A 13,788-nucleotide genomic window follows, 5' to 3' on the forward strand; every position below is an offset into this window, starting at 1 on the left:
CGAGCGTTTAATTTGACTTGAGGAAGACTTCCGTATTGAATCGAGTGAGCGTGACCCAAAGTTCGATTCGATTTTTAGTTACATTTAATGCGTATAAATTTGATCAACATGAAGCTCTCGAACGACGGTTAACGGGGAGCGTTGTCTCGAGAGAAAGAACGCACGGTGAGTTTTACATTTTCGTCTATTTATCCTGTTCTTTGCGTGGGTTTGCGAAATGCGGCTTTCTATTACGTCCAAAAGTTTCCGGATATTCAACGGATGTCATTTCAAATAACAACCGTTGTAAAGCCGCTTAAATTTAAGCATGGAATTTGAATATTCATCCGTTATAAATGTTTTGATTTGGATCGCTTGTACCTCGAGGCACAAGTTGACAGTATTTTGTATGTGTGTGTGTGTGAGATCAGGTGTGACGACTGTGACTTGGGACGTTCTCGCACCGTGTCAGTCAACAGAAAAGGGGAACGGCAATGTCTTTGCTTGAGGATGCGCTGGACGTGCTGTACTTAGTGCTGGACTATTTTGGAGTGCCTCCAGAAATGGTGAGCTTCGGTTGTTCTTGCTTTCAAATGGATGCTGTCTGTTTTTTTTTTTTGGTTTTCTTGTTCTTTCAATGATCTCGTGGCGTGCGTTTCATGTAGCTGGTCCCAGTGTGGGACAGTCGGCTGTGTGGGCAGTATCGCAGCGTAGTGAGAATGATCGGCTCCTACCTGCCTCTGCCCCCCACACCACGGGTCTACTTTCAGGTACGTTCCTGTCAGGTACGTGTCTGGGAGCTCATCCATCCACTTGTCTAAAGTCTTGTACCCGTTACCTTCTCTGACTTTTGTACGCGTTGCCTCGCATATCCTTCCGCATCAGATCCCGCTCCACACCTCTAGGCAGTGCGCATACTCCACAGAATATCCCGCCATCCCATCGTTCGCTGATGTCCTGCGGGTACTTGAGGATGAAGGGGATACTTTTGCCAAGACCAGGTATGACCGCAGACAATCAGCGGACACTTGCTATCCTTTGACCTCTTGCGTGTTGTTAGGCACCACCTACCCGCGAAGACGCCCGTCCGACCCCCGGCGCCGCAGCCCGAAGCCCTGCAGAAGATCTCGGCCCTGGAGAGAGAGCTGGTCAGGCTGCGGGCTCAGATCGCCGCCATCGTTACCGCCGCTGGTACGCCAAATCGACTGCACGCGTGGGACCTCCGTCACCCATCACATCGGGGCAAGATGAGCTACACTGAATCTGGAAGATTCTTTTCACCCGTCGTTTAGATGTCCCTCGCAATGCTGCCGGAACACCACTGGCGTCACCCATGCCGGCGGCAGCGCTCACGTCCACACCTCGCTGTGCGTCGCCGCCACCACCTCTTCTTCCCCCGCCGCCTCCTCCTCCTCCGTCGTCCCATTCCAGCCCGTCGTGCGGCACCGAACTGTTCCGACGGCGCAAGTGTCACAGGAAGGACGCGGACAAGAAACGGCTCCGAGATGTTCAAAGTTTGCCGTCCATGTTGGATGTGCTGAAAGACTTGAATCAAGTCAAGTTGCGTTCTGTTGAGAGGTTAGACGACACACACACACACACACACACCCGCATACCCACAGAATTCATTTCAGAATTCAGAATTCTTCACTGTCAGACATTTCCCTCCTCGTTGTAGATCGCCGGGTGGCACGCCAGTCCAGAAGAGGCCTAGTATAGGAGGCGGGGCAATCGCAAAGGACCCGGCGGCTCTGATCGCCGAGGCTCTCAAGAGGAAGTTCGCGCAGCATCGCCACAACAATTCCTCGGACAAAGAGAATTCCCTGGAAAGCTCACCGTTCGGAAGTCCCGACGCACCCAAGGTTTTTTTGTCTTGCGACGATACTCCTTGGTCGACAGTGGCGACTGCATGAAATGAAACGTTTGACCTTTGACATTTGACCTTGCAGATGTTCCGCCACGCCGGACGCAGCCGGGCGCTTCTGCATTTGTCATCGGGTCCGCCGAAGCCTTGAAAATCTTGCCTGGCAGCCTCCCACTGGTTCAGGTTTTTGTTTTTATCGTTTTATTTTATCACTTTGGATGCCGCTCATAAGAGCGGTGGCTTCACGGGGAACTTCATCTTACATCGTATGTCAAGACTTGTGCAATTTGTTGTACGGGACGGTGAATGTGGCTGCACGGGGGATGAAACGCATGAAATATTTCCTTTGACGGTTGCTACGAATGACGAAAAGTCTCCAAAGATTGCTTCGCTTTCTGTTCAAGTCGATGCTTTGTTTCTTTTTGTGCTCAACCGCCATGTTGTGTGTTTATTGACCGGCCTGGATAAAGTATTTTCACTCTTGTTCACGCCTGGGGGCCCAAAGCACGTATTTATGGGATGTTCTGTGCAGCTGTTGTCTTGGATTTGTTTGTGTTTGTGTGTAGGAGGGAGGGAAATATGTTTGCCTTTTTTTTTTGTCACCAAATGTCACCGGCGACGCCAATTCCGTTCCAAAAAGTCAAGCTCCTTTTAGTTGTTGGAACGTTGACGACGACTTCATGAATGCGCCATTTCAAGAAACTCAATTGGGTCAATGCGCTAGTTGAAAGGAGTCGAGTGTGAGGGCTCCCTCTAGCGGTACACTGCCGTCCATTTCTCTTGCAACTTGGCACGACGAAGGTTTTAAGAAAATTATAATAAAGGTAAACTGGATAGATTGTTTGTTTCTGGGGCCTATAAAACAATCCAGTTGAAAAACGACCCTTTTTTTTAGTTCTAAATATCTCATTTATTTTTATACTATTTTCTACGAGTTGAAAAGCATCATTACACTATGTTGTGTGAAATAGTTTTCGCTGTGCCTTAAAAATGGTCTTAAAATGTTTGCGATTATTTTTTTATTGACAGCAGAGGGTCCCAGGCACGGACTTCATTAAGGTGGGGGCCTCAAATTTACTGGTCTCCATAAATATTTGTCAACGATTTAAAAATCCCCCCACCCCTTTTTTTTAAACGATTGTGTCTTAGAGCGAGTGGCCGTTAGGCGGCAGCAGAGTAGCGCGGAAAAGCCGCCTGTGTCGTGCTCCGCAAAAAGAAGCCAATTAAAATCTGAAAGCAATAAAAGGGGTTCAACGCGAACTCTTGACCTCGCACTCTTCTTCTTGTGCCTCAAATCGATCCCAAGAAAAGTCGAAAGTTGTTTTTCTTTCCACCAACTGAAATGGACCAAACTTCCATTGGGTAGTTGAGTTGGCGTGTAGAATAAAAAACTTATTTTGTCGGATTGACCTCCTTTTTAAATTTTATTTTTGATTACCATTTCAAGCCAGTGGGTCAGTTTGCCCCCCGGATAGAAGAGGTGGCTCATTTCCACATGATACCCATTTTTAGCATGTTATGCTGTTGGTCAAAATAATGTATCCATTATAGACTCGGAAAGCGATGAAATAATTTCTAAGTTTACTTCTCAGCTGGGCCAAAGACAATCCGGCGCTGCTAGCTGAAGCTAACACGTTATTTTTCCAGCATTCAAGTTGTGCTCATCAAGTGTGACGTTTGTCTTGCATTCATGCTCATCATTACACGCACACACTCGCGCACACTGTAAATATTGACACTCCAAACAGACCCCCCCCCCCACCCCTTTCTGGCTTTGCAGCCCCCAAAATGACAGCGAAAGCACCACTCCCTCTGGAACAACAAAGCGGACTGATAATTATCTCCCGCATGAACCTGAAAAGTGCTGCACTTGCATTTACTACCTACCCGCAAACACCCTGCCACCCCCACCCCCCTGCCAAAAAAAAAAATCCCAATAAAAAAGACAAGATGGGGCTACCAGTGGAAGAAAAATATGCTGACAATCCGTAAAATCTCAAAATCATCAAAGAGCTTGATTTCTTTCATACTGAACACTCCGCACTTCTCCAAAAAAGAAGTCAAGCGTGCTTGCTTCAAGCTATTTGTCACTCCCAAGTTAGTTCACCGTGAACCTCGCACACAAAAGTACAGAGAATTTGACGCTGTATATATATTTCGGCAGCAAAATGTTGACGACGTGTTGCTTCCGCTCGCTGACCCTCTGGCGGTCACGAGCGTTTGGGCTCATTGCGGCTTGATTTTGTTGTCCGCGTTTTTTTGTTTTTTTTCACTGAACAGCAAAGATGTGCATGTTGTCTTATCAAAATGCGATGCCAGCAGGTGACACAAAAATGAGCGATGCATCAGCGTGACATCAATGCTAAGCGGTGTGAGAAATCACGATGCATGTGCGGAATTTTATCATCGGCGCATCGGCCAGATTAAGGAGAAGGAAGTTTATTCGTCACATCGTCACACATTTCATTAGACAACCGAAAGCTTTGTTTTCTTTGTCGTCATTCCGCAAATGGGACATTTTGGCAAGAAAAAACAAAGTCTTCCGATTTTTACGTCAAATGATTCAATGAATTAGCTCGGAACAAAATAACATTTTTGTTTCCATAAATTCAACTTTTATTTTTTTTTTTCTGGGCACATGCTACGTTCAAAAATAAAACCGGGAAGAAAATCAATGAGTGCCGTTGGCTTTTCCAGTCACCAAAAAAATGCTTTGGCGTCTTCGAGTATTTTTGTGCAGACGCGATTGAGCTTCTTTTCTTTTCTCTCCTCTGGCACGGCCCACGGGAACTTTGACTGGCAAATGTTCCCTATGCAAATTGCAGCCAGGCGCCGCACGGCCCTCCTCCAAAGTGCCGGCCGGCTCCTGTTACCCGGGACCCCCGAACCGTCCGCCATTTGGATTGGGCCCCAAAAAGGGGGGCCAGCCTTCCCATTTTTCATGTCACCTATTTTGCCTTTGTTTGGAGAGCGGCCTTGTTGTAGACGACACTTCCGTATTTGTCGTCGGTGCTCGGTTTGATTCGCTTTAGTCTTAGTTTGAGGAGATGACGTTTTGTTTGTCTATGTGGAGTGAAAGATGAAACAAAAGACATTTCAAAGAAACTGCTAAAGCTCATGCTTGAAATGAATTGAAGACGAATGACATTTTATGGTGTGTGTGTGTGTGTGAAGGGTCTGTTGAGACTTCAAGGTCAAGTTTTGCGGTTTTGCACCTTTGACTTGAACCCAGATCTGCACTTTGACGGTGTAGCGGTGCACAGCAGGGGATGGCTTCCCACTCGTGAAGGGTCGTTTGTGCCCCGCGACCGGCTGGCGACCAGTTCAGGGTGTCGTTTGTCTTCCCAAAGTCAGCTGGGAGAGGTCACGGCAACTCCTGTTGGACCCTCTTCGGGATAAGCGCTGTTGAAAATGCAAACGGTTTTGGGTCCAAGAACCCCCAATTGCCTTTTGTTACTCGTGACTACAAAGTCAAATCCAAAGCCCAGTCGGGAAGTAGAAATCTTATCGGCGCGTGCGCGTGCGCGCCTGCACCCCTTGTCGTTGCATCACAACAGAATGAATGACACATTTCCCTTCCTCTTTCGGATTGCAAAACAACTCTCGCGCTCGTAGTAGCCGCAAATAAAAACACCGAGGGCGTCGTCGCCCGGAGGGGAAGTGTGGAGTAAAAAAAAAAGAAAAAAGAATAGTAAACCTCATTGAAAGGGAATATCCCTTTTTTTTTTTTTAAACGTGAAAATGTGCGTGCGATGTCAAAACGGGTCCGGCCGTCTTCCTGGTGCATGAAACGGCGATGGGGAACTAAAAGACTTCCCCTCACGTTTCGAAGTGCAAATAAATTCGATGTCCATTCCCGTCACCTTTGCATCAAGTGTAAAAAAAAAAAAAAAAATGTGCCGCCGGCGCTCTCTCCCACTCGAGCGGGACTTTTCCTTGAACGTTTCACACTTGCGGCCCCGCGTTTGCGTGCTTTCAACTCAAAACGCGGCCCTTGAAAGACGGCGGCGAATCAATCCTTCCACAGTGCCGATCCGCCGCACGCAATTTGGAAAGCGACCGATGTGGGCCAAAGCCCAAAAAGATCCGGCTGAGCAGGAAGACTCTCCCAAGGCGGGCGCAAGTCCTGACACGACGGGCGCCTCCGCGCCGTCCTCGCTGTTTGTTGCGCCCATCCAGGCGAGCGCGTCCAGACCCGGAAAAACGGGATTCCGATGGTCTCGGCTCACGGGGCCGCATACCTGCCGATGAGAGGTTCCCACGAGAAAAAAAAAAACGGAGGAGCATTCGTGTTTTGATTCTTCTTTTCTTTTGACGGATGGCGCGCGAGAACCCGATGAGGGCCCGCGCGTGGGATTAAGGCTTGAAAACAAACACGAGATGATCGGCTCCGGCGTATAGCCGTCTGATTCTTGTTTTCATCATAAACTAGCGTTTGGTGTGAGCCGAGCGTACAGTTCTTCGGGCCCGTGGGTTGGGGGGGGGGGCATTGTGAACGCTCCTCGGGTCCACTCGTTAACATGCTTTGACCTGTTATGTTCCGAACTCCGCAGGGGGTCTCACTTCATTCTACGGCCTGATGATCGTTTTGGTCCACGATAGATCGGCTTTTGGGGTCACGATGGACGTGCCGGTCCGCCGCACGTGCGTGAAGAGCGGGTCCGCCGCCGCCACGTCATCTTTTCGCGACTCGACTGAAATCTGCCCCCGAGCCGGGTGGGAATTTTTTTTTTTTTTTTTGCCAAAACGCTGACTCACACTTTGCATCTGATTTGCGTAGTTTTGCATTTGACGTGGCCATTTATCTTTCTATTTGTTAAAAAAAAAAGTTGTCAAAGAAGAAAACCTGCCCCAAGCTGCAGCCAAGTGTTGAGATGTTTATCAGATGTGACTTTCGCCTCCAATTCCCCCCCCCCCCCTCCCCTTTGTTGCTTCATCTCTTGAGCAAACATACACTATAGAAGCATGATTGTTTGCGCGGCGGATACATCCGCTTCCACACACACACACACAAACACACACACACACACCTTGATTGAGTCTTTTAAGGCTCTCCAAAGCGCCCCCCCCCCACCCCACAGCTTCACACCTCTGCAAATCGCACCCACAAATATCCGAAAGAAAAAAGGCCCAATTCACACTTGCCTAATATCACGAAATGCTTTTTTTTTCTTCCCCCCCCCCCCCCCCCCCCACTGGCAGACTCGCCAAAGCCAAATGCCGCCCCCCCTCTTCAAGCCACGGGGGTGCACGTCCGCAGACACGACATGACATTGTTGGCGGCGCCCAACGATCCTTGCCATCCACCGGTCTTCATTAGACGCCATTTTGTCAAGATTTTTGGGCAGACGCAAACGATTCCGCTTGAACTTGATGGTCGGCCCTTTTGTTGCTGCACGACAACAAAAAAAACAACACAAACACTTGACGCGACTACGACTTTGTTCCTGCCTGACCAGTTTGTGCGCGTGCGCGCGTGGCTCGCAGGACGCCATGCGTGTTCACACTTGCCTGCAGCTCGTGGAACAATGTTCGTGCGTGCGCGTGTGTGTGTATAAGATGGAGTAGTGAGAAGTAAGTACGCTTTTTTTCCTGTAAAGTACATTTCTACCCAAGCATTTATTTGTCCAACGGCCTCCGACTTTTACCTGGTCCATTTATCAACAGAGTGCCGCTCGAGCAACCAGCTATTGACGGGCTAACGAATAGGTGGCGTTGTAAACTTTTGTGGCATATTTGAACAAAAAGATGTACAATGTAACAATTGTCTCCTGTCATATATTCTTTATCCTCCCGTGAAAATATATTTTTTTCATTCTACTGAGTCACTTGCAGGTGCTGCGAAAGTCTTCTTTGTTTGTGTCCGGTGAGCTGTTTTCTACTGCCCCCGGTGGCCATGGCGCGCGGAACACCAGAAGGAGCCGAAACCCAAATAATCAGCACGGTGGAGCGATCGTTTGGTTCTATCCATTCTACTTCTCGTTGTTGTGACTGTTTGTTTTTTTTTACAAAGTACAACCTTGCAGAGTGCCTCTTGGCTTATTTGAGCGCACACGACGCACACACCGTATTCGGTTTTTGAGGCTGTAAGATTGGACCGAGTGTTTTGACTTTGGAGCAAACGACGCGACGATGGAAGCTTGTATCTCAGGGCGTCGCTCCGCGGATTTCGTACTTTGTACTCAAGTAGTGAGTGTGAGTACTTTTGCCACCTGTACTAGTTCGTCGGACACGCCGCTTCGCACCATCGCTCACCTTTCTTCTGTTTTGCCTCTGGTACCTGTTTGTCTGGAGGAGTGACTAGGACACACACACTCACGCGCACACACTGTATTTCAAAGAGGCCTGACTGGTCTGACGAAAGCACACTTTTCACTCTAAATGTGACAAGTGTGCCTACGCTCTTTTTTATGTATGCGCACATGCATTTGCGTGTGTGTGTGTGTGTGTGTGTGTATGAGTGAGCGCGTGCGCGTGTGTTATCAAGACCTGCGTTTCCTGTTTTGCAATCCCAAATCTGCCCTCCCAGAAACATCTGCCACAAGATGATTCAGGAGCAGTTGTTTTGAAAAGGTGGCGGTGCGCTGGGTGTGGGAGGGGGTGTGGCTGTGTATGTGTGTGCGTGTGTGTGTGTGTGTGTGTATATACACGTCGATGTTTACTGTTTCGAGAAGACAAAAGCAATTTTTAATGCGGTGTCTCCACATGATTGACGTGTAGCGCCGCGTTCGCACCACTTGGCGGCTCTTCAACTTTGACCTTTCTCTGTTTATATACGCGCGCGCGTTCGCATTCGCGTCACGACGAATGTGGCGGGTGCGCGTCGACCGCCGGCGGGGTTTCCTCCCTTTATCCATCGCTGAGAAAAGCCACCGTATAAGAACCGATGCGGCCACGGACGATATGTCAATCCGGGAGCGAGCCTTCTTAGGCGTGACCTTTTGTTGTGCTCTGATTGAGGCAATTGCGGTCAAAGGATGCCACTCGGGTGTGTGTGTGTGTGTGGTTTGTGCCCAGGATGGGTGGAGTTTTCTTCTGAAGAATGTGGCCCATTTAGCGAGAAATTAAAGAGATGTGGGTCAAAGCAGCAGAACAATAGTGTCTGTCTGTCCGTCTGTCTGCCGTCCCGGCGACAATAGCGCCGAGTCAAAGACATTCCTCCGATGCCGTTTTATAAAAATCTCCTCCGAGGCAAAACGGCGTTCCCCACCCCGCACGTGACAGGCGAAAATACGTGAACGGGAGAGAGAAAATTTCACCGGCGACTTGACAGCAAGCGTGTGGCTGGCACGGTTGCTTTAGAGCGCCTCGTTGTTGCGGCGCGGAAAAAGCATGCGGAGGGTTGTCGAGTGTTGAATTTGAAAACGCTTCTTTTCGACTTGAAGCTCTGTTAGCAGCTGAGATTGTTTTTGCTTTTGTTGTTATTGCGATGATGGAGGCATTTTCACTTCCTACCGCAGAACCGCTAGGGCGTGTGTGTGTGTGTGTGTATCGTGTAGAGTGCGCGTGTGTTTGCAGTGGTCATGTGATGTGGGCCTTCCAAGCTGGTGATGCGCATCCTGAAAACAGCCAACAAGTTGACATGGCGGCGCGTCGGCTCTCTCGCCCGCCCGCCCGCCCGCCCGCCCGCCTCGTTCTGAAGCCGTCTCCGTGATGTCAATTCGCGTCACGTGATGATTTTTGCATAACAGCCGCTTCTCTTTTCCGCCGCGCGCTCTCGTCCGCCGCCGAACAACGCCGACGGACACCCGTGCGTCTGAATGGAGGGAAACGTCCGAAAAGCCTTCGACAACCTTTGAGGCTAGCGAAGAGGCCAAGGGTGAGTCGTGTGTCTGCCAGACAAAAATAAAACGATGACTCGCTTGCTTTCCGGAACAGATTTCTTGTCTTGTTTTTTTTTTCTCCTCAGACTTCTTTTCAGCGGCTCACCACTTCCAATCGAAGGTGTGAGGAAGTGGGAATTCCGCGGCTAACGGACTCCCTGATAAAGGCGCAGGTATGGCAGATGGTACGCGACCAGCCGAGATACGTTTAAGACCCGGACCAAATGAGTCGCCATTTGTAGGGATTCCCCCGAACATAAAAGCCTCAACTTTGTTTCACACGTTTGCTTTGATTGCAGGCACGCTCCGAACATTTCGGGGTCCTTCAAAGAGAATTCACCTGCCGAAACCAGTTTCACGTAGCAACATCGCATTTGGTGGACGTGCCTATCATGAGTCCACTAACAAAAAAAAAAAAAAAAAAAAAAAAAAAAAAACCCAACACATTGAAGTTGACCTTTGCGACCTTTTTCGGGTCACTTGGGCGCATTTCCAGGGGCCCCGCAAAGAAAATTCCGACCCCCAAAGCCACTTTCACCCGTTTTAGGGTCATTGTGGATATTTCAAGCAAGCAAAGCATGACATTTGCTTGCTGTGCCAATCATGAGTAGACCCACAAAAAAGAAAAAAAAAACATGCCGGAAAAGACACTGAATGTTTTCCATTTGAAGGGCCACCTTTTGGATATTTCCGGTTGTCAACGTCACTGGCCCTCTTTTTCACCCCAATTGTTTGGCGGCCTGCGAGACTGAGCCGAGTCGGCGCTAACGGCCCGCCGAGTTTACGCAACAATTTCCACCTGTTGACTGTCAACACAGCGACGCTGTTTCGGAAAGCAACAGCGTTTCGTTCACGTGATGCCTCATAAATAAGAAAAAAAACAACGCGCGACCAAACAATGGCCCGGCTGCACTCGACTTGCGGTCTGTTGGCATCCATCTGTTTTTCTGTCTTCTTTTACAATCCTGCAACTTCTTATCTCGCTTCAGCACGGCTGCGCACCTTACACACACACACACACGCGCGCGCACACACACACCACAAACAGGCCTGTCCCTGCCACCTCCTCGTAAACCCGCTCGCTCGTGCACGCGCACCCGCAACCCCCCCCCCCCCCCAACCACTCTGCAGACGAGCCAAAGCATCACACAGGCCGAGTGTTGAACTCTGATAAGTTGACTGTGAAGTCTGTGGTTTTGTGTTTATGCTCATGTTGGGGGTGAAATGGTGGTGGGGGGGGGGGGGGGGGTGACAACATTCTTGTTTTGTACTCTTAAGTCCAAATGCAGGAGCCCCTTCACCCCCCCAGGTTTGCCCTGGGTCGACATGACACCATGTTGCTTCAACTTTACGGGCCCTCACAAGCAACGGGACGGATTTTAAACATTTTGTGTCCTCAGATTGGTTGGTATCAACAAAAGTTGCCGAGGCAGCTGCGGTAAAAGTTCCCCAAATGATAATGGATCATATCCTGTGGTATCTGCCGCCCTCATCTCTGGACCGGACAGGTGCCTGAAAACTCGCCCACGGCATCTTCGGGTGAAATAGGTGCGCCCACGCACACAAATTCAAACACAACATGTTTGCTTAGGATTTCCCACCAGAAAATTCTCCCCTCCTCCAGCAGTACAATTGCCCTGCAATAAATGCCGAACGCCTCATATTTTGTTCATCCATCAAAACGGGGAGGGACAAAAGATTAAGGACATGCACTCAAATGGGAAAAAAAAAGTTGCCGTCTGACTGCTCGTCACACCACAAGTGCTTTGATCCGCTTGTATATATTTGTATTATATTTCTTATTTCTTCAAGGAGGAGAACGTGTTTGTTTGTCTGAGAACATTCCCTCTCTTTTTCTTTCCCTCCTTTAACCTCCTCCTTCATATTTGCATTTGCTCTTTTTTCTGACATGCCGACTGTTGAGCCCACGGGCTTTTGTGCATTTTGCTAGCAGGAGCCCACTATTAGCAGGAAACACTTAAGCGTGCGCGTGCGCGCACGCTCACGCACACGCGCTCGCACGCACGGACGACGGATTCGCGCACGCACACGCAGACACGAAGAATGTTTCGAAAGTTGATGTACGCGAAACAGCGTTCGACAGGTATTTATTTATTTAGTCAGCAAAAATACAAAAGATATTACAGATATTAATACTGCACAGGTGTTTAATCTTTTATCAATATTAACAGGAATTTAAAAATCGATCCAACATCGTATGAATTTAATAAATGCGTCAACGTCTCCTCACCACGAATTGTTTTCTTCATTAGCTTTGTATTGCCCATTGTTGCGTGTGCTTTGTTTACGGTTGCTTGCCTGGATTGCATATATTGCCCTGATGGGGGCAGTGTAGTGCATAAATGGCAGATAACACAGCCAAAGACAAGGAGAAGAAAGTCGCGGTCTGAGACACCAACGAAGAAGAAAGAGCCGAACCTGTGCCAGTCGGAGTGCAATTAGGATGGCTGGCAAGATGGCGACCTTGGAAAGAGTTACCGGCATTGTGGACGAATGTTAAAACACACAAATAAAGCAACACGTTAAAAAAAGCAGTGAAAGATGAGACACCAAGTCAAGCTATGAAGGAATTGGCAGGTAAGGAAGCCGAGCTGTGTTGCTACTCCGAAGGAAAAGGTTGCTCAAGAACCAAAAATCACAACTCGCGATGCTAAGCTAGGGAAAGCAAAAGAGGTTTGCAAGGCGAAGGAGTGGCACCCAAATTTCGTTGTATTCTATACAATGACAATAAAGGCGATTCTGAAGAGGAATTTTGAAGTTATTCTTGGTGTTGAGGTATTAGGCTAAGGATAAGATATGACAAATTTTGTAGCAGGTCATATGTATTGTATTGTGTCATTGTTTTTGTTGACTGTGACGGTCAAGTGCAAAGTACAGTACAGTTGTACAGTACGTGCCCATCACTTGTTGGGCTTGAATGTGAAATGTGGAAATAAGAAATGTATTTGTGTTTGCCCACTCATATGTTGACAGGAATCTTTAGTGTACTTTTAGGAACGTGCGATTAATTGCGAGTTAACTTTGGAAATCATGCTTTTAATCGACTGACACCCCGATTATATTTTTTGCAGCCAAAACGAAAATGTTAAAAGCAATAAAAACACTTCAAAATAATTAAACATTTGGTGGTGTTTTTTTTTTTTTTTTTAAGAATTACAATTTTTATTTTTGGAACTAACAGGAATAATAATGAGGTTGATTAAGCGGTCGTGGTTATTTAATTTCTTTTTTTTTGTTCCTCATCAACCCCTTTCCCTCCATATGGCCCTTCATCAACACTTGCGATGCGCACACGCACGCATCAGCTGTCCATCTTGGAAGCGACAATGTCACAACAGTCGTCACACACGCCTTAGCCAGTTTGTTTTTCGTAGCAGGTGTCATGCGTACACAAAGCGTCTGCGCGCATGTGAATGTGCGCCTTTCCATTTGAAATGATGTTTTGGGACCACAAAACAAGAGCCCTCCCTCAGGTGGGAGCGCATTGTTGTCTCATTGCTGCAGTGATGATCCATCCTGCTCAATGATGTTTTGGGACCACAAAACAAGAGCCCTCCCTCAGGTGGGAGCGCATTGTTGTCTCATTGCTGCAGTGATGATCCATCCTGCTCGCTCAGACACACACACACTCACACAAACGCGAGGAGTTCAAGCTCGGAGGGGGAAGGGGGGGTGGCCCTTTTGACGATGAGGGGAGCCCCGCGTGTGCAGGCTGAAGTGTTGTGCATCAGTCAAGTGGAGCATGATGCGGCCATGTGAATCCGCTTGTCAGCATCACTTAAAGGGCAACAATGGAGCGCAAGCACACCACCACCACCAGGGCGACCAAGAGGAGGAGGCGGTGTCTATTTTAGTTTGCGCATTACAGTACAAGAATACTGATTTGGCACTCATCCTAGCTTTCTAGCCCCAAATGGGAGCGTACTTTCATATATTTGGGGAAAAATGAACAAACAAAAAGGTCCCAGCAGGAAATAAAAGAATTCCCCAAAATGAGCCGCTCGACTCAGCTGTGTGGACAGAACTTAAAATAACATCATGACGAGTTGAACAATTTTTCGTTACTTTGTGACTTAATTGTTTTTCAGGGTCGTGTGGCTG

General features: G+C 48.3%; 2 protein-coding genes and 1 long non-coding RNA gene across 3 annotated transcripts in view; 2 read left to right on the forward strand and 1 right to left on the reverse strand.

Annotated features, from left to right (window-relative positions):
- The window catches only part of cd2ap (CD2-associated protein), a 157,567-nt gene that overhangs the window by 36,895 nt on the left and 106,884 nt on the right, over window positions 1–13,788 (reverse strand). The window lies entirely within an intron of this gene.
- Window positions 7–2,389, forward strand: mtfr2 (mitochondrial fission regulator 2). Its single transcript, XM_052053015.1, has 8 exons — window positions 7–165; window positions 411–545; window positions 645–749; window positions 865–980; window positions 1,040–1,170; window positions 1,272–1,557; window positions 1,658–1,841; window positions 1,929–2,389. Exons 2-8 carry the CDS (start codon window positions 474–476, stop codon window positions 1,992–1,994), a joined length of 960 nt encoding a protein of 319 aa, XP_051908975.1. The 5' UTR covers window positions 7–165; window positions 411–473; the 3' UTR covers window positions 1,995–2,389.
- On the forward strand, window positions 8,477–10,108 carry LOC127592343 (uncharacterized). The gene is made up of 2 exons (XR_007960115.1): window positions 8,477–9,839; window positions 9,966–10,108. It is a non-coding gene; the product is annotated as an uncharacterized LOC127592343 (long non-coding RNA).

The sequence above is a fragment of the Hippocampus zosterae genome, chromosome 19, assembly GCF_025434085.1.
Source record: "Hippocampus zosterae strain Florida chromosome 19, ASM2543408v3, whole genome shotgun sequence".
Classification (NCBI taxonomy): domain Eukaryota; kingdom Metazoa; phylum Chordata; class Actinopteri; order Syngnathiformes; family Syngnathidae; genus Hippocampus; species Hippocampus zosterae.

Bases quoted from the DNA above. Each gene is read 5' to 3' on its own strand.
- mtfr2 (XM_052053015.1), top strand. From the start codon at position 474: ATGTCTTTGCTTGAGGATGCGCTGGACGTGCTGTACTTAGTGCTGGAC. The intron at 981-1,039 runs GTATGACCGCAG...GCGTGTTGTTAG, and splicing joins GATACTTTTGCCAAGACCAG to GCACCACCTACCCGCGAAGA. The intron at 1,558-1,657 runs GTTAGACGACAC...TCCTCGTTGTAG, and splicing joins AAGTTGCGTTCTGTTGAGAG to ATCGCCGGGTGGCACGCCAG.